Genomic DNA, 20036 nt, shown 5'->3' with positions numbered 1-20036 from the left:
AAGTCTCTGTGTAGAGTTTCTTCTTCTTCTTCTTTCTAATTGTCTCTGCTGTTCAGTGCAGTTGGCATTTAAACCCTGCTGAACATTTGCTGCAACAACCCAGTTTTGGGACATTTATAAAATAAATATGACAATGCAGTAAGTGCAACACACACAGAGACTGTTCACGGCAGTTTCTCTGACTTATCATATACTTCAGCTGTTCTTATTCTGGCTGAAACTCCCATAGTTTGGACTCTTTGATGATTTGTAATCATTCCTGTTATCATTCCTCCTGTTCATACTGACTATTAAAAGGAGAGGAGAAGAGAAGAGAAGAGAAGAGAAGAGAAGACATATAATAGTAAGTAGAAGAAGACAGAAGACGAAGAAGATGAAAAAGAAGAACAAGAAGGGAAAGAAGGGGAAGAAAAATAACTAGAAGAAGAACTATAACAAGAAGAAGAAGTACAAGGAGAAGAAGAAGTAGAAGATGGAGAACTAGAAGAAGGAGGAAAAGAACAAGAACTAGGATAAGAAGAAGAAGAAGAAGAAGAAGAACACAGTCACAGAAACAACAGAAGTCTCACAGTTCTCTGTTCCTGTGGTTATCAGCTGCTAAGATATTGTTTTAAACATTAAATCTCAGTGTAATTGGAGTCATTTCTGATCCTGACTGCAGCTCTGCTCCACAGAGATCAGCTGATCAGTCCACTGTTAGGGACCAGATCTGCTGGAGGGAAAAACTTGTTCAGAGGGTTTTTCTTCATGTCTCTACTATTTATATTTAACCCTTACATATTGTTCATATTCAACCCTTCACAGTATCACTTCATTAACACCTCATCAGTCACAGACCAACAGTGTGATTAATCCTTCATGAAGCTTTCAGAGAGGAGAGTTTATTCTTCAGTTTTTTTGCTTTTTATCGATGGAGTAAAAAAATGTACAATCAGACTGTATAATAATCCAATGTTACATAAAACAGGAACATAACGAGTTCAATCAAATGTGAGGAATGCACTTTGAATAACTATGGGTCAAAAAAGAAAAAGTGTTCATGTTGTTTTTACTGCTGTATAACTCAATCGTAAATTTATCTTAAATATTAAATTGGACATAACATGTTTTTTGTGGTTTTCTGTCATGTATATACAGTGATAATACTGGATGTTAAACATGGTCAAAACTTGAGGTTAATGCATGTAAAAAAAAAAAAAGCCACCTTTAAGTCAAAAATCAGGGCTTCAACCTGCCCTGAATGCTAAGTTTGTAAAGTTATCTCAACTTCCTCCTCTGATATATTTTCTTAAAGAGACAGGACCTAAAACGGCCTGTTAATAGACAGAGGCTGAACTGAGCGGCTGCATAAAGGACCAGTAGAAGATAAAAATAAGGAGTTTTTAACTGGAAATCATGCAAAAATATTCCAGTAGAGACCCAGAATATAAATATAGAGCTGGAAATGTGTAGAATTTAAATAATTTAAAGTATTTTAAAGGTTAACTGAGTGCTGAATTTGACTAATATCTTATTGAACGCCACATGAAATGCTTTGGTATACTGATTAAAATACTTTTTTTTTAATGATTTTGAAGCTGGTTCTTTATATTTGATGATACATACTCACAAATATGTTCAGATTTGCTTGATAAAAACACACTGAACATCTTTGGAAGCTGCAGTAGTGCATTTACACCACCGGGATGGCAGCAAACAATGGTGAGTACATCTCCACCTGGGGCAGAGTTATACAATAGCCCCGCCCCGAACATACCAGCTTATACAAAAGGAGAGTGCTGCTATCCTCCGGCTAAATCAAATTCAGGAGTCCCTCTTTCATACGTTTTTTTTTGTCTTTTTTTTGCTCTATTGACGTTGTGCACAGTTAAGTACAGTAGGTGCAAAGAAAGAGAGCACGCAACCTCTTTCACTCTGTTCATTCATTCAAAGCTCAGCCTGCAGCTGCAACACACTCTGCTGTTACTATTTCTGTCAAAATCTGCTTTAATGCACATTACACATTGTGTACGACACACACACACAGGCACGCACATGCACATGCACACACACACACACAGGCACGCACATGCACACACACACACACACATACCATTAGTGGCAGCATGTGGCTTCCCTAGCTCTCTCTCTCTCTCTCTCTCTCTCTCTCTCTCTCTCTCTCTCTCTCTCTCTCTCTCTCTTCTCTCTCTCTCTCTCTCTCTTCTCTCTCTCTCTCTCTCTCATCTCTCTCTCTCTCTCTCTCTCTCCTCTCACTCACCTCTCTCACTCACTCTCTCACTCTCTCTCTCTCACTCACTCACTCAGAGGCTCGCTCGCCCTCAGTTGGTGGCTGCTGGGTGTGTGTTTGGACTGAGCGCTCAGATGATGAGAGGAAGCTGAGAGAGCAGCGATGTGCAGGAGGAAGAAGAGGACGGCAAGCAGCGTTTTAATCCGGGAATAAAAAAAAAAAACAACTCCTCCAATCCAGCTTCTGATTTTAAAAAACGACTCTTCCAGATTTAAACTTCAACGAGGAACCGAGGATTTATTGGCTTTATTTATTAAGTCGAGACCAATTTCTGTCCTTGAAGACAAAAATCTGTGTTTTTCTGGGCTCAGATTTTGAACTACAAATCCAGATTGTGGTTTAATAAAAAAAAGGACTTTGTGGTTTTTTAAAAAGACAAATCTGGATTTTTTTTCAGCTTCTTTTCTGCAGATGAAGGAGAAGAAGAACAGTTTCTCTCCTCTTTCTTCTCTGTTTGGAGACCTGAAGCAGCAGAGCAGATGGTGAGCGGCGGGTGTGTGTGTGTGTGCGTGTGTGTGTGTGTACATACTGTATGTACTGTATGCAAAAGTGTAAGAGTGTTTGCTTTCATCCATTCACCTGTATGTGAGTGCATTTACACTACACGGACAGAAATAAGTGGACACTCTTAGTCTACTTTTAGTCAAGGTCTGTTTTTTTTCTCGTTTGACTCCATTAAAGTTAAATGAAGGGAAATCTTAACACTAAAACACTTCAGACATGTAACTAATGATGATTCTAATTATTAATTACTCTACAGATTAATTTCTATTTCTTCTTTGTCTAGAATATGCCAGAAAATAGTGAAAAAAAGTCTTGAAACTTGCTTTAAAAATGCCCTTCTTAATGAATTGATTGCTCTTCTTTCAAATCAACTAATAGTCTCATATTTTAGACAGTTTTAGCTTCAACATGACTTCTCCTTCACCCCCCCATCCAACATTTTTGGGGTGAAGTTGGGCGCTAACTTCGAGCTCGGTTTCATCACCAAACATCAGTGCAGGACCTCACTGATGCCAGGATCCAACATCTGGAGGCAAGAGTGGATCCTTAAGGAGTAGGAACGACATAAAGCTGGGTGTCCACATACTTTTGGTCATGTAGTATATAAGAGTGTGTGTGTGTGCGTGTGTGTGCTTTTAAAATAGAGACTGTAAAAGCTTGTGGGAGTGAGCTGGTGTGTGTGTGTGTGTGTGTGTGTGTGTGTGTGTGTGTGTGTGTGTGTGTGTGTGTGTGTGTGTGTGTGTGTGTGTGTGTGTTGTTTATTCTCTCGTCATGCCTCCGCTGTCGGATGCGGCAATGTGTTTGTGCTCTCGGCCTTTTTGGACCAAACGCTCGACTGCCTCGATCTCAGGCTGTTTGGAGGAAAAGTGCAGCCACAGGGGGGGGAGGATGGGGGAGATGAGTGTGTGTGTGTTGTAGGGTCGGGTGGGGGGGGGCTGCCTGTCAGAGGCCATTAAGCAGCTAGCAGGACGCCACGTTAAAGCCCAGATAACTGGAGCGATGCACTGCAGATGAAGCAGGGAACATCACATCGGCAGGACTTCAATGACAAAATCATAACTGCAGAGTTTTTTAAATTGAGATAATAGTCCAACCACTTTTCCCACATAGACACATGTTGTGGCTGTTTGTGCTGCTTGTCAGTCTACATACAGAACCATTAAAATGTTATGAGCTCATCAGGTCAGAGAGGTTTTTTTTTCAAGTTGTATTTCGCCCATGAAAAATATTTCCAACCAACACAGAAGGTGTGAAAGATGTTATGAGGGACAGTAAACTTAAAGCAGCTATAATCAATATTTTTACAACACTGCCTGGGCCTGTCAGTGCGTAATGTGATGGTCGTGTCTCATAGTAATGAACCTACAGAGAGTTATCAGTGACTCTGCAGCTCCTCTTGGCTTTACAGAGCTTCATAGTGAGTTCTTTACTGTTCTGGTTCACTCTCAGCGCTCTCATAGCGTCGTTTTAAGAGATCAAGCTGTAACTGTACAGTAACTGCTCAGCACCAAACAGCAAACAGACACAGTTAGTAGACCAAGCAGGTAGTTCCAGATCTGAGAAGTGGAGCCAATGCAGTATAGTAACGTAAAGCTGCATTATCTCTAATGGCCAGCAGGGTTAGTTAGCTACTGGCTCCAAAACAAAAAGTCGGATTTCTTTTTTACTGATTTGACTTCTCACTTGATTTATTACCTCAGTAAACAATTTCCTAATGACTTTATAAACTCAATCACTAGTTTCAAGTATTCTTCGATACAGCATGATGTTCATTTAGTAAATTATGGCTCCATTTATAGTAAAATAGACGATAAAGCAGCGTATGATTAAGTGCTCTATTTGGACCCAAAGGAGCTCCCCCCCCTTTAGCTTCACACTTATCTAAATATGGTCACTTCTGGCTCCAAAAAACCCCAAGATGGTGACGGTCAAAAAGTCAAACTGAAGGCTTTAAAATGGGAGTCTGCAAACCAACAAATGACGTCATCGTGGCTACGTCCATTATTTATACACAGTGTCAGTGCTTTAGACTAGCTGGTGAACATAGTGGAGCATTTAGCAGCTTAAAGAGCCAGATATTTCCCTCAGGAGTTGGTAGAGAGTAAACAGAGCTAGAAGAGAGAGAATATTTAAACACGACTCTAAATGAATGATAATGTGAATCAGTAGCTGCTGGATGTGGAAGTAAACAACTGATTGCCAATATAGACAAACAAAGAGCACAAGAGTTAGAACAGCACAGATATGTTGTTGTTGGACCTAAATATGTCCACCAGGAATACCACGATGGTTATCAGCTAACTTCTGAAGCGTGTAGTGTATGTTTACTATTACTAACATCATTAAAGTGCTTTAAATGAAAGCTTCAACTGAGCAGCAGATGTGTGATGATGGCACAACAGCTGAAGCAGAAAACTGAGTGAGCAGGTTGGTAGTGGTTATTGGAGATGGGGGATGGGGGGTTTGGGGTGGGGGGGGGGGGTTTCTCTGGGACCAGTTGTTCCAACACCATCTGGACTCCCGAACAGGCAACTGTCCCGCTAACAGATTGAAATGACAGTTTTTAATCTGCGGCTCGTCGCTACTGTGTGGGCAGCGTCTAATCTGCCTGATGGCGCTTTTGACAAGCTGTTTGCTGTCAAAACATCCATAATAATTAATTCTTCCCTTCAATTCTTACATGAAGAGATGTAATATTATATAATATAAAAAGCAGGTGTTCTCCTGCAGAAGGAAACACAGTGTTTGGATGTGTATCAACATAAAACCTGTGTTAATAGTTACTACACTATTTTGATTGTTTTAACAGAATCTGGGCATTTTCAGTGAAAAACAGTTATTAGAAAATCAATCACAGTGATGTGATTTCTGTGTGATTAGTAGGGCTGGCGTTTTTTGCTCTGCATACCAATGAAATATGTCTCTAGCACTACAAAAAACGTTGGATGTTCGGTCAGATATGTAAAACTGAAACAAGCCCCTCCTCGCTGCAGGTTCACAGGTGTTCAGAGAAGTCTGTTTGCCTGTTTCTTTTAAACTTTTCCCTTTTTATGGTTTTAAGCCCTCCTGACAGAGAGTTTGATCACCAACGTTAGAACATGACTATCACAACCAATCTGTTTTGATGGCACAAGAAGAAGTCAGGCAATCACCAAAGTCAGTGCAATACACCAACCATCTCACAGATATTGAGATATTTCACAGAATAATTGTAAATTTGCTCGATATAAAATCCAGGTTAAGTTTTCTAACCTGTAGTTAGTTCGCTCTGGATCGGTGGATGAGCCGGTAAAATTGGTTCAATTTCTTTTGTACAAGGAAAAACCAAAGTAAACTAAAATGCATCTGTAAGTTATCAGGATTCATGCGTGTCCCTAAAAATTTTAATGTAAATCAATCAAATAGTTATTCAGACATTTAATTCTTTACATGACTAAAAAAGGTATTGAGGAAACATTTTTATATTTCTACTTATGAGGTATTGAAAAAAATGTTGGTATCAGTTTTAAACCAAACATTTAAGTTTAGGACTGTATTTAACGATTATTTCATCATCTACAAGAAAACAGTGAAAATGATTGTTATGATTTCTTACAGTCAGAAGTTACATCTTTAAATGTCTTATTTTGTCTGAAAAAGCCAAAACCCAAATATATGACTAAGAAAAGCACTAAATCATCACATCTGAGAAGCTAAAAGCAGCAATTATTGGCCTATTTTCTTAAAAAATGACAATTATTCAATTATTAAAATAGCTGGTAATTCATTTTCTGTCAACCGACCAATCAATGAATCTGTAAGTTACTCAAGATAAAAACATCACTTATACATCACACTACAGTCTCTACAAAAGATCGTTTTCGCCCTAGAAAGGTTTCATCAAACATTTACTGATAAACCTGCCGTGTAAAGTTTGACTTTAGGTGAATCTGACGTGTTCGACCTCGCCCGGCAGCCTCGGTGCTCGCTGTGCTCTTAAAAGTCACCAAGTCCAAAGAAAGAGACGCCAAGTACGGGGCAAGAGAAGAAGAGGAGATGAATGAAAGAAGAGAACAGAAGAGAGAGACAGTGGGTGGATTGCAGGAAATCAGCCTGGAGCAACTTCAGCTCTGTGATGAACAGAAGATGACACACCAGCACCTACGTTTTGCTTTTGTTTTTGGTCCTCGACTAAAAAGCTGTACGTGTGTTTTTAAAGAAAGCATAGACACTAATGTTCCTTTACCTTCAGGTATATGTTTGAGCATTAACTATCACATTGTGTGAAAGCAAACACCAATGAAGAAGTGAGTTGAGAGACATCTGTCAGTCACATTAGATCGCCTACAGCAGCTCGTAAGAGGATGAGCGGAGCCTTTATAAGACCTCAGAGTGTCTTATAGAGAGGACGACCTCTGACCCCTCGCTGCCTCTGATGGTCGTAACAACAGATGGACGTCGAATCGTGTCAGAAGATTTACAGACGAACGTGAGCTCGCTTTACATAAATCCTTCAGACAAATGATAAAAACACAAAATCCACAGCGACATTTTCCTCTAGAGAGTTTTACTTTGGGATTAATGTACACCATGAAAAAAGCTCCCATCTATTATCCTTCATATCGTCCTCCCGGGTCAAACTGACCCAGTCTGTTTTCACTGTTCCTTCTTTCCTCCCTTCCCTCCTTTCCTTCCTTCTTCCTCCCTTCCTTCTTCCACCCTTCCTTCTTCCTTGCCTTCCTTCTTCCTCCCTTCCTTCCTCCCTCCTTTCCTTCCTTCTTCCTCCCTTCCTTCCTTCTTCCACCCTTCCTTCTTCCTTGCCTTCCTTCTTCCTCCCTTCCTTCCTCCCTCCTTTCCTTCCTTCTTCCTCCCTTCCTTCCTTGATTCGAGGACAACAGGAGGGTTAATGACCAATATAACTGAGTGTTTCTGATCTCGCACCTGTATATTTATAGACAGGTGAAGGTGTGTTCAGATTGACATTCATGCAGCTCAGACTCTGATCTCAGTTTTCTTTTTCCTCAAGGTTTTGGGGATATACTGCAATCACTTTATTAACAAAACAACCTTCATCTGGCAAAATTCATTCAGGCAATCAGCACAGTGCAAATAGCTCTAGCCGTATATAAAGGCTATATTTTAATTAGTATTTGAATAGCTCATTGAGCTTAATTAATATGCATACTGAGAGGGGTTGCTGGCATCCTCTGATTTGTGGGTTTTTTCCGAAAACGTTGTGGCTTCAAGTGACGTGCAGTTTGCATAATTCTTTGCTTTTTATTGCAAGTCACAAGTTTTGGATCCTATGCACTTTTCACTTAGTCTGGATGTTGTGCAAGAACTTTCTTGGATACAAACTCAAGTGGATGAGATTTTGCATCTGTTTGCATCTCTCCATTAGGTTCTGCTTCTAAAATTATCTTCACGTTCAAATTTGAGAACACCTTAAAACTACTTAAGTTCACAGTAGAAAAAGACTATTTGTATGTATGGTTAAAGGAAAGTACTTAAAAGTCAAATCCTTTGAGATCGGGAAGTGATGCATGCCTTCAAGAAAATGCCCAGTTTGACCATTATTAATCTTTCATTAATAATACAGATTATGTTAGACATGCCGGTCAATGTGTTCCACGAAAAAGTACAAGCACTAAATAATTGGGCAAAACAAAGGCCGGGGCATGGTTGAAAACTGTATGTATAACACCTGAAGCTGATAAATCTCGACAACTCATAATAATCCAAAACAAGAAAGCAGCAGTGGTCTCGTTGTTGAAGGCTTAAACATACATAACACAAATATATGCATAAAAACTGTAATTGGCTCCTACAGCACTGTAAGCTCTTGACTGGTGATTTGCAGATCAGAAGATGTCTGTGTAACTGGGATAAAACCAGGCGAAAATTGCTTCAGTGACATTTAAATTACTACATGTCAGCACAAAGCTGGCCCTTGTGACACACTGAAATTAAGTCGTAAAAAATCTGTTGGGACAATGGTTGAATGTAAGCTAGAAATCTAACAAAAGTGCATAAGTGGGAACACCCAAATCTTCCAACAGCTCATTGTGTGTCAACCAATCAACCAACCAATCCTGAACCGATTCTGTCAGGATGCCAATTTGAAACAGATACATGTTTGCTTTCATGCAGACAATGGTGCATTTTCAAGCCCTTCTGTGCAAAGTCAACTGTGGTAGAAGGTTGATGAAAAACTGCAGTCTCAGATTCAACTCCCTGATCTCCTCCCATTAGAGGTTTTGCGGTATTACACCAACGTCACGCTGCTGCTGATGCTGCTTCGCGCTCGGTTGCTCCGACAGGACGGCCATAATTCACACGACTCCAAAAAAAAAGGTCATGTCACTAAAACTTCACGGCTTTTAAGCTTTTAAGCAAACAACTAACACCGTGGTGAGAGCAGTCTAACCCTCCAGACACCCCAAGGACCACAACAGCACTTAGCGCTGTCTGTACACATAGAGGATTTTCTTGTGAACATCATAGAGGAATGAAGGCTCTGACGTTTGCACTTCTAATTTTTGCTCTCTTGATGATGTAAAACTAGTCTCCCTCCATATGTCTTCCCAGTGTCTCCCTCCCTCCCTCCATCCCTCCATCCTCTACCTGCATTGCAATTTCTCCAGTTTTTTGTGATGTCAGTCGTGGCCTGAAGGCACTTTCCTCCTCCTCTCTCACGCACTCTGCAGCAGAGTGACTGGCATCTTTGTGCCAACTTCACAAAAGAAACACCTGCAACAAAAGGAGGACCTTGAGGCAGCGTTTTCTATGGCTCTTTACAGCAGCTTCAAACGGATGATGGAGTGACGGCGCTTTTCTTTTTTTCCTCTTGTGGCTTTATCTCTCGTGCACACTCCAACCCCCCCCTCCCTTCTGTCCCTGCTTTTATAACCGAGCGCCCAAAAAGATGCCGCGTATAAAAGAGACGATGGGAAAGGCACTAAATCATCAAAACAATAACAACATTTCTTCTTGATTGTATGAATGAAACAATGCTGACGCTGTGCTGTATCTGCGGCGAGTGGGCGTTATGAGGACAGAAGTTGGCATTGACTTCTTCTCCAGTGTTTGTGTTGCTGGATGAAAAACACAGAGGATTATTTGACTTCATCATGAAGCTCCTTGTGTCTTCTCTCTGAGCCAGAAAGAATAAAAAAAAAGGATTGAGGACAAGAGAAATGATGTGTATTACAGCTCAACTCAGGCCTGTAATGCTAATATACTGTAGATCAGCTCTGCTAGAGTCTAAGCTGTTTTTTTCTTTTTTTTAATCTGTACATTCTCCGCTTCACTTAATCTTGCATATTGTGAGTTGCACTCTTTGTGGTGGCTGAGAGATTTTTGGAGAAACAGGCTTGTGATGAGAAAATCTGCAGTCTGAATCCCAGGACCAGCTGGAAAGTGCAAAGCAACGGAGGGAGAACGAGTAAATCTCTCATCTCCTACCAACCAATGAGATGAGTGAAAGTGAACGGCACACGGAGCTGAAAGAGAGCAAAGTGAATCTAAACAAAGCTCACAAAGGATTATCAGTTTTACAGTAAGAGCAGTGAAGTGGGACGAGTTATTTTTTTAATTATCCCGGGATCCAGACTGAAACTCCAGTTCATTTTATCGCTTTCCATAGACCATTAGGTGACTGACATTTGGTGCTCTGCTGTTTGAATCACCATAGGGCTGGGTGATATGACCAAAATCTCATATCCTGATATAGGTCATTTAATATCCTGATAACGATATCTATCCCGATATAACACTTTCTGGTCCGTGCACCTGCCCCCGCATTGTCTGTCCATCCTTTTGATGGACAGACTCCTTTTGAGTGGATTTAATCTCCTTTGATTTTTACTCCTGAAGCTTGTGATACACTTACAGTAACCTAACGCAAGTGTAGTTGTAGTTACAATTAATTAAAACAACAATTAAGATATCATAGTAGACGATATATATATCATCATGGAGTTGTTAGGAAACTCAAAAAGGTACATACTTTTCCTTATATTTAGTCACGTTATAGTGATGGATGTTCATATTAATATGTGGTCCAAGTGTGAAATAATGAGGTAAACGTATCCAGAAGAATTTAATCGCATAGTGTAACCTGTTGATCTGTGCGTAGGACAATAAAGTCTTTGAATTTTCAATCTCGAAAATCCAGTATCGGTGGGGTTATGGGTTATTTCCTATAGAACTTGCCTCTGAGACTGATGAGTATCGCCACAACTCAGACTATACGCCAATTTCTCCCAGTGGTCACTTGCGGTATTGCAGCCAAAAATTAGAGGTTTTAAATTTGTATAACATTCCTCGAGCCAAGAAAAGCGATTTTTAAAAGCTGCAACGTCATCACAATGTAAAGTCTGTGGGTCGAGTGGGAACTTGTGGGAGGGACCAGCGGGGGAAACACTACTGCGCATATTCAGTGGGCTGCATTACGTGGAAGCAAACATCTTGTCATACTTGCCAGCTGAGTAATTCTCGCAGGATTGAATGGGAGCCATATTTGGTCCAATATCCAGCTCTTAAAATCCTCCTTAGTTGGGTAAAATAATTCCACAACCACGACTGAAGAATTCCTAAATTAAAATCTTCTCCTTTCTTCCTGTCTTATCTGTTTTCCAGGACACTGTCTACAGCTGGGCGTTGGTGTGAAGCGGCAGAGAGGAGCGAGGACAGCCAGATGCCAGCCTGAAGCTGCAGTAGTGTTGATGTGACAGACATGAAGAACCTGGACCAGTATGGACGAAACCACCTGGAGAGTCTGGGTGAGTCTGGACAGACGCTTCGTCACATTCCCACTATGGAAATTTAACTGACGCTGTACAGCCTTTTCTCACAGAGACAGAAATAGATCATTATTCAATCTGTAGACTAAAACATTTTTATGTGCTTCCATAGTCCCAACGGGTGTTAAAGAAGCAGACAGTAACTTGTTTTTCTTCCTAATTTCCATTTTCCATTTGGTGCTGCAGTGTTGTTGTGACTTCATTCTCTCAATGTTCGATTTAATCTGCAGAAAAATCTCAGGAAGTCCAAAGACTAAACTTTGATTGAACAGAAATGAACTGTCTGAATAAAGAAGTAGTCTCCAGACCAGCAGCATAAAAACAAAGGAGGTACTGAGTTTTGGAAGTTTTAAAGATGCAAATTAAATGCTTGTTAAATGTCTCTTATGTCTTCCAGTCTATGCAGCTCTGTCCAGTCTGGTGCTGGTTCTACTGGGACTGCTGGGCTCGGTCCACGGCTGTCCCGATGCCTGCACCTGCTACGGTAACACCACTGACTGCTCTGCTGTCGGCCTCCTCTCTCTGACACCAGTCCTACCGCTGTTGGACCAGGACTCCCTGATCCTCCGCCTACCCCAAAACAACCTCTCCTCACTGGGCATGACGGAGCTGTCCAATCTCAGTAGCCTGGAGATCCTGGATCTTTCCCAGAACCACTTTTCCACCTTGCAGCCCGGCGCTTTCTCAGGTATGAGTGGTCTGCTCTGGCTAAACCTCTCCACCAACTACCTCGGGGTGCGCTTGATCCCCTCTGATCCCAATAATAGCACAGAGGCCACCCAGGGCTTGAATACAAGTCAAGGGAACACCAGCCTGACCAAGGAGGTTTTCAAGGGGCTTTGGCGGCTAAAGGGGCTCGACCTGTCCTCCAATGGCCTCCTGTGGTTGCCTACGGGCCTGCTGGATGGGCTTAAGAGACTCGCTTGGCTGTCCCTGGCCAGCAACCAGCTTGCAGCTTTGGAGAGAGTCACCTTCGAGCCCCTGGTGGGTCTACAGCAGCTCCAGCTGGCGGGAAACCCCTGGGAGTGCGACTGCAAGCTGAGGGACTTCAAGCACTGGATGGAGTGGTTGATTTACAGGGGTGAGCGGGGCTGTGAGCCTGCCTCTTCACATTTCAAATACTCTGAAGTTGATAGTTTTGGCAGCCGGCTTACAGTGTAATATCGTACCAGAGCAAATCACTTTGTATTTGCAGTCTGTACTTCAAAAGCCGCCTAATCGAGGCAATTAATCTCCGCTCTGCAGGATGGATGTATGCTGAGCACAGACATCTAAGAATATAATGACCTCCATTTCTCTCAATCCTCCCCTTTTCTTCCCTGTTTCTTTGTTCCTCGTATCCTCTCTGTTCTTTTTTCCCATCCTCTCTTTTATTGTTTCCCCTTCTGTTTTATAGATGGGCAGGTAGATGCGATGCAGTGCAGTCTCCCGGGGGATTTGAAGGGCAGGGACATCCGCAGCGTACCAGCAGAGATGTTCAACTACTGCCTGCAGAGTCCGACCAAGGAGGGCTCATCAGGTTACGCCACCCGGCCTCCCTGCCCGCCCGGCCGAGCCATCAGCAACGAGGAATGTGTTCGCCAGCGCTACCGACCCGTCAGCGTCCGCCGGGCACACGGCACGCAAATCGTAGCGGGCGTAGTTTGCGGCACGGTGTGCGTCATGATGGTGGTTGCGGCGACTTACGGCTGCGTCTACGCCACGCTGATGGCACGGTACCAGAAGGAGATGAAGAACCGTGGCCAGCCTCTGATGGCCGAGTCTGGAGGCGACACTGACCTGGAGGACGGGCAAATGTCATCTCCGACCTCACCGGAAGAGACTCCGCCTAAAGAGGCCTGCGGCATTGTCCACGGGTATCGAATCAGCAGCTTCTGACCCACCGCTGTTTACTGATTTTCCAATCCTTCCAGAGCGTTCTGGCTGCTTCTGCTCCTCCACTCTCATCAGTGATGAAAGAAGGTCTGGAGAAACCCCCTGCAGCTCTGCGATTGAGCATAAAATCTCTGGGCGGGGACTGATTGTACATCTAATAGACCGGACTTAATTCAGTGAAAGTCCAATGCTGCAGCACTTCTTTTAATGTATGGATGCTCTGTGAATTGTTATTCCCTGCGCTGCATCTCTCAGCCAGCTTTTAAACTCCTGTGAAGCTGCTGTTTGGCACTTCTGCACCTTGACTTCCCTTCATCTAATGTCTCTTTGTCTCTTCTGTAGAAAAATATGAGTCAACGTTTTCCGTTTAAGCTGTCTTTCTTTGTATCTGAGCCCAACAAGCACAAGCTCCAAAAGTACAAAATGTCTGTGAATCTGTGAAAAAAAATGACACTTTTCCTGGTGTTTGCAGCACAAAATGTATTTCCTCTTTATCAGTTGTGTTTTTATGTCACCTTTAATATTCCCACTTTGAGAATGAAGTCTTTGTGCCTCTGTCAGGTGGATGCCCTGTTGAATTCCTTCCAAATAACAGACACTTTAAGTTATATGAGTCCTACTGCAGTCAGGGAAATGCTGCTTTAAGCTTCATCACTGAGGTAAACTGCATTCAGACAAATACTAGAGCTGTACCGCCACCTAGAGGACAAGCTTTGATCTACAACAGCTTCCAATCCAGCACAAACAAACTCTAAAGCTCAATGAAACAGTTAAGAAATCAACTATAGTCCCAACATAGCAAAGTAGAAACTGAACAACAGTATTGCTGATATAAATGCAGATGGTCAACATTTAATGTAACCTCCAAATGTGTGTTTTAATTTATTTTGTCCACATTTTCTGTAAAAAGCACATGAAAAATGGTCTCAAATAAACCTCAAGGACTGTTAATCATGCCTAAAATAATAAACTCTATATTTATCTAACTTGTATTTTTCTCATTTTTGCAAAGAAAAATCCAAACAAACTAACATCCAGCCACACAAACATGAAGTTGACATGATCGCAAATTCAGACCTTTTTCCACAAAATCCAAACCAGAAGAAACAACAGCAGCCAAGAAATCAATAAAACACAAAACAAATCAGTAAAAAGTTTCCTTCTTTCTTTCCTTCCTTCCCCCTTCCATCTTTCCTTCTTTGCTTCCTCCCTTCCATCTTTCCTTCCTTCCTCCCTTCCTTCCATCCTCCCTTCCTTCCTTCCATCTTTCCTTCCTTCCTCACTTACATCTTTCCTTCCTTCCTCCCATCTTTCCTTCCTTCCTACCTCCCTTCCAATTTTCTTCCTTCCTCCCTTCCTTCCTGTCTTCCCTTCTTCCTTCCATCTTTCCTTCCTTCCTTCCTCCCATCTTTCCTCCCTTTCCTCCTTCCTAACTTCCATCTTTCCTTCCTCCCTTCCATCCTTCCTTCCTTCCTTCCTGTCTTACCTTCCTTCCTCCCATCTTTCCTTCCTTTCCTCCTTCCTAACTTCCATCTTTCCTTCCTTCCTTCCATCTTTCCTTCCTTCCTTCCAATCTTTTAAATGATCCGGCCCACATGAAGTCAAATTGAACCGTATGTGGCCTTTGAATGAAAATGAGTTTGACATCCCTGCTACTAGAGGATGAGTTTCAGCTACTGCTCATCTCTCACATCCTTGTTCCCTGATGTCTGGAGACGACACAACTCCCCAACATACAACTTATACACGTCTAGTTTCAGTCCTTTGGTCTGTTTTAATGTTCTCCATCTCCCAAACACTGTTTCAGCATCTCCCTGTTCAGTTTAACCAGCACTACTTGAGATCTGGTCTGATTGGTAGTAGCTGAAGGATCATCCATCACTAGCTGAATTGTCTGTCTGGCTGCTGTTTGAATCTCACCACTTTACAACCTCTGCTAGACGGCGAGCAGGTGAGGTTATTAACTGTGCTTTGACAACACCGAGAACACGAGCAATAACTACAGAAGAGCTGCAGGCGGTACAGTGTGGAGGAGAGTGAGAGTACTGCTCAGTGACACCACCTCATATCAGGTATTCATTTGATCATTAGTAAATGTCTAAAATCTTAACTCATGCATCTTTAAAGCTGACCTGAGAATCTTTCAGCTCTGATATCTACAGACTCCTCAGTGTAAAGAAATTCAACCCAAAAAATTAGCTTATTTTATATAAATGAAAAGCTCTTCTACCACCCAAGAGATGATCCAGTACATACACATAACACTAAGGGCCTGATTTACTATGATCCCAAATGAAAGGTAATAATTTGTGTGTGCAGTGCAATAGATTGTGTTTATCGTTTGCGTGTGTTTTGCAGGTGATCTACTAAGAATAATTGTGTAAATGAAAAGAGGTGCAACAGGTGCAGACAGCAGTATTTAAATGAAGGTTTTGTGTCTTAATGGAGAGCTTGGACGAGCAGGAAGCTGCAAGCTCAAAATGAAATGTGATCAGGTTCTAGTGGAAGAGGTTAACTAATATATTGAGTTATAACAAAAACTAATATTACCAGAAAAACCCTTCCTTGACCTGAGGATAACAGGAGGGTTAAAAGAATCAGAGTTCAGGTGTTGACACTCACCTCCAGCCATGGCGGTCCTCCCTTCAGATGAAACCGTCACCGCCGTCGTCGCCACAATGAACTTCACTCCTGCTGAGAGAGAATCTACTTTACTTAAAGATGAACCGATAAGAGACGATAATAATAATTTAATTGGAGATGGTTCAGAGACGGACCTTTGTCGTTGACCGGGTAGTAGAAGAAGATCCCAGGAGTGTTTTCCACAGCCAGGCGGTACCACAGCGGGAAGTGATCGATGGTGAACAGGTTGTCTTTATCAGCCGGAGTCAGGAACTTTCTGTTGAGGTTAAAATCAACTTCAGACAACGTTTCGCTTTGAAGACACACGTCAACCTCTGTGAATGTGCTGAAAGAGCATCAAACTACTGAAATGTGACTGAAAGCTGTACTTTAGCTCTGCAGACTACAGATTTTTTTAACCTCAACATGCACTAGTGGTAGGGGTGGGCGATATAGCAAAAATATCATATCACGATTTTTTTATAATAAAATCACGATTTTATCACAATTCTTTTTTACATGAGACTAATTTGCAAGTTTCTGAACAGTGTAACAAACCATTTCCCATTACAATTTATCTCAAAGCAATATATTAGCGTGTTAATAGTTATAAAATAACTTGTTACTATTTATAGCACTGATAACAGAAAACCGTTATAGAAATGTGCTAGCATAATGCTAACGAGTGCTATAACTGCCGTTTAAATTCTATAAATGCCGTCAAATGTACATAAATCAATAAACAGGTTATGGTCAAACAAACAACCAGTAAAACATCACTTGACATAACTTACTTACCATTTAAAGACGCACATTAGAGAAAATAAAGTTAGCCGGCTTCATAGCGTGTAACGCATTAACCGGCCAGAAGGAAACCATGGCAACAACAAACTTAAGTTCCGCCCTCAGTCTTTCTAACAATGTTTATAACCTGATTATTAAAAATCCAGCAGTTTGAGAACATATTATTGTTCAGACATTGTTTTCATTTTTTTTTGGTTCAACGCTAGCTGTTGCCTCTGGCTGCGGTGTGGCCGGTGTGCACGTGAAACTTCTGATGCGTCAGTGCGTCATCATAGAACTGCGTCATATAGAATGTGGCCCATAGACGATTCTACGATCTCTCTGCTTTGTCAGATCGTCAACACGTTCTAATCCTTCACGATCTAATATCGTCATATCGCACACCCCTAACTAGTGGTTAATTAACCCTTACAAACTGTTCATATTCTGACTCGTAATTAGCCTTTGCACCCATTCACATTCATAAATTGCCCATCAGTCATTAATTAATGCTTGATTAATCCTTAATAAGAGTATATTCTGTTTATTCATGGATTAAAAAGACATTCACAATCACTATTTTATGGTCCAAGAGAACATTTTATAGCATCTAAAGAATACAGTAACATGTTTTTGCATTTTATTTTAATTTTTGTATATTCGGGGTCACATTAGACAAAGTCCACCTAGCAGAAATGTGTATAAGGTGTTTTCTGCACCTCTCAAATTCCTTCCTGTCGTCCTCCCGGGTCAAATTGACCCTGTCTGTTTTAACTGTTCCTTTTTTCCTTCTTTCCTCCCTTCCTTCCTTCTTTCCTCCCTCCCTTCCTTCCTACCTTCCTTGCTTTCCTTCTGTTCTTCCTTCTTTCCTCCCTCCCTCCCTCCTTCTCTCTTTCTTTCCTTCCCCCTACCTTCCTTCTTTCCTCTGTCATTCTTTCCTTCCTCCCTCCTTTCCTTTCTCCCTCCCTTCCTTCCTTGACTCGAGGACAACAGGAGGGTTAAAATGGGTCACATTTGACTAAATCAAAATGAGCTCAGAATAGTTGAAACTGGGTCTTTTGCTCAAACTGCAGACAGACAATCATTTAGAATATTACTCACCTTGCCACTCTGCTTTCCACTCCTGCGTATCTCACCACCCTCATCAGGCCGGAGCGAGTACCAAGGAAGGCCGTCTCCACTCCAGGCTCCACCCTGCAAACACACACACACACGGATTAATTATCTGTATAGAAAAGCTTATTCTGTCTCTCGTCCAAAGAGCTGAAGTCTCAGGTCAGATTCATCCTCATAACAGCTGATTTTATTAATCACTCCTCTTTAGTTTGAAGGTTTCTCATCAGTCAAGTCAGCTGTTAAGTTGTCAGAGTTAAAGCAAGATAAATGTTCACCAGTGGAACAGAAGGAAGTCATTCTCCCTCAGACAAATTAAGTTAAAGGTGATTTGCAGCTTTTTAACATCAATAAACATCAACATCAATTTGCAAAATCAAAACATCTAAACCACTTTATGTCTTTGGTTATCCAGCCAAGCAGACAGTTGTGTATTTATTCATCCAAGTCACTCCAACAAACTTGTATGTCACTACTACCATATCATAAATATTAACTGAGGTGTGTTTATGGTGCTCAAAACACTAAAAAAGAGAAAATAGCTGCTAACTTTTCTCCCTGAACAGACAGTCTGTGAATGAAACATCAGTGTGACGCGTGTCTTGTCTCACCTGTCGTTGAGCATCAGAGCGTTCCAGTAGGCCTCCAGCGGAGCCGTTACCACGGCGTCAAACAGCGTCTGCTGCAGCAACAACTCGTCACCTAGGTAACGGAAAAGTTTGGTCAAATGAAAGTCAATAAAACACATATCCAGGACTCTGAGATAATGCTTCATCAAAATATTATATATATATATATGTTTTCTATCTGCTGACCCTTTGGAGGGGCCCCACCCCTAGGTTGGGAACCACTGGACTAAACTAGCTAACTGTATATAAAGTAGTGTAAACTAGCTCCACCTCCAGCAGCTACAACAGTAACATGCTGCTCTAACACTGATGCTTCACTATTAATAATCTAATGATGTCATAATAATAATATATCAGTCAGAGGACCAAACCACTACTTTACTGTAATACTGCATACTACATCACTATAATACTGCAGTACTTTTACTGTAATACTGCATACTACATCACTATAATACTGCAGTACTTTTACTGTAATACTGCATACTACATCACTATAATACTGCACTACTTTACTGTAATACTGCATACTACATCACTCATAATACTGCAGTACTTTTACTGTAATACTGCATACTACATCACTCATAATACTGCAGTACTTTTACTGTAATACTGCATACTACATCACTCATAATACTGCAGTACTTTTACTGTAATACTGCATACTACATCACTCATAATACTGCAGTACTTTTACTGTAATACTGCATACTACATCGCTCATTATACTGCAGTACTTTTACTGTAATACTGCATACTACATCGCTCATAATACTGCAGTACTTTTACTGTAATACTGCATACTACATCACTATAATACTGCAGTACTTTTACTGTAATACTGCATACTACATCACTCATAATACTGCAGTACTTTTCCTTCAGTAAATGATCGGAGTATTTCTTCTATCACTGAATAACTTCTGGTAATGTCATCAATCAATCATCATGAACTGGATCCACTGGCTGGAAATTGATGGATCAACTGGTGACAAAATAATGACACTTTCCCACAGTGAGTGGTTCAGCTTCCTGCTGCTGTAGTGACAGTTTTTTACTGCAGGTTTGACACTTCTGACTGAAACTCCACAAAAAGAGGATTTAACAGCTTCCTGCAGCTGTCACACCAGCCTCACTGTAGTTTACAGATGTAAAACGTCTCCAGACAGCAACACACACACACACACACACACACACACACACACACACACACACACACACACACACACACACACACACCCTTACAGCTAGTGTTACTATCTACTGCAGCAGAGAGGTGATTCAACACCTTCAGACATGAACATTTACTGTTCTTTCTTTCCTCCCTTCCTTCCTTCTGTCTGTTCTTCCTTGCTCCCTCCTTCTCTTTTTCTTTCCTTCCTCTCTCTTTCCTCCCTTCCTTCTTTCCTTCCTCCATCCCCCTTTCTTCCTTCCTTC

The 20036-nt window shown here is 41.5% G+C and overlaps 2 protein-coding genes across 2 annotated transcripts in view; one reads left to right on the top strand and one right to left on the bottom strand.

Moving 5' to 3' along the window:
* LOC133981849 (voltage-dependent calcium channel subunit alpha-2/delta-4-like) overlaps positions 1 to 20036 on the bottom strand; it is an 89249-nt gene that overhangs the window by 30848 nt on the left and 38365 nt on the right. Inside the window, exons 21-24 of the mRNA XM_062420708.1 lie at positions 18579 to 18669; positions 17956 to 18048; positions 16227 to 16348; positions 16072 to 16140 (exon numbers count right to left, since the gene is read on the bottom strand). Coding sequence (XP_062276692.1) covers positions 16072 to 16140; positions 16227 to 16348; positions 17956 to 18048; positions 18579 to 18669 — 375 coding nt within the window. The remainder of the gene's footprint in view (positions 1 to 16071; positions 16141 to 16226; positions 16349 to 17955; positions 18049 to 18578; positions 18670 to 20036) is intronic.
* LOC133981776 (leucine-rich repeat and transmembrane domain-containing protein 2-like) lies at positions 1686 to 13452 on the top strand. Its single transcript, XM_062420628.1, has 4 exons — positions 1686 to 1701; positions 11506 to 11553; positions 11972 to 12655; positions 12971 to 13452. The coding sequence occupies exons 1-4, from the start codon at positions 1686 to 1688 to the stop codon at positions 13450 to 13452; spliced, it is 1230 nt and encodes a 409-aa protein (XP_062276612.1).

Source organism: Scomber scombrus, chromosome 6, assembly GCF_963691925.1.
Source record: "Scomber scombrus chromosome 6, fScoSco1.1, whole genome shotgun sequence".
In the NCBI taxonomy this organism is placed as follows: domain Eukaryota; kingdom Metazoa; phylum Chordata; class Actinopteri; order Scombriformes; family Scombridae; genus Scomber; species Scomber scombrus.
This window is presented reverse-complemented; position numbering and strand designations above follow the sequence as displayed.

Coding starts and splice junctions, on each gene's coding strand:
- LOC133981776 (XM_062420628.1), top strand. Junction 11,554..11,971: donor AAACCACCTGGAGAGTCTGG/GTGAGTCTGGAC, acceptor TATGTCTTCCAG/TCTATGCAGCTCTGTCCAGT. Junction 12,656..12,970: donor GGAGTGGTTGATTTACAGGG/GTGAGCGGGGCT, acceptor TCTGTTTTATAG/ATGGGCAGGTAGATGCGATG.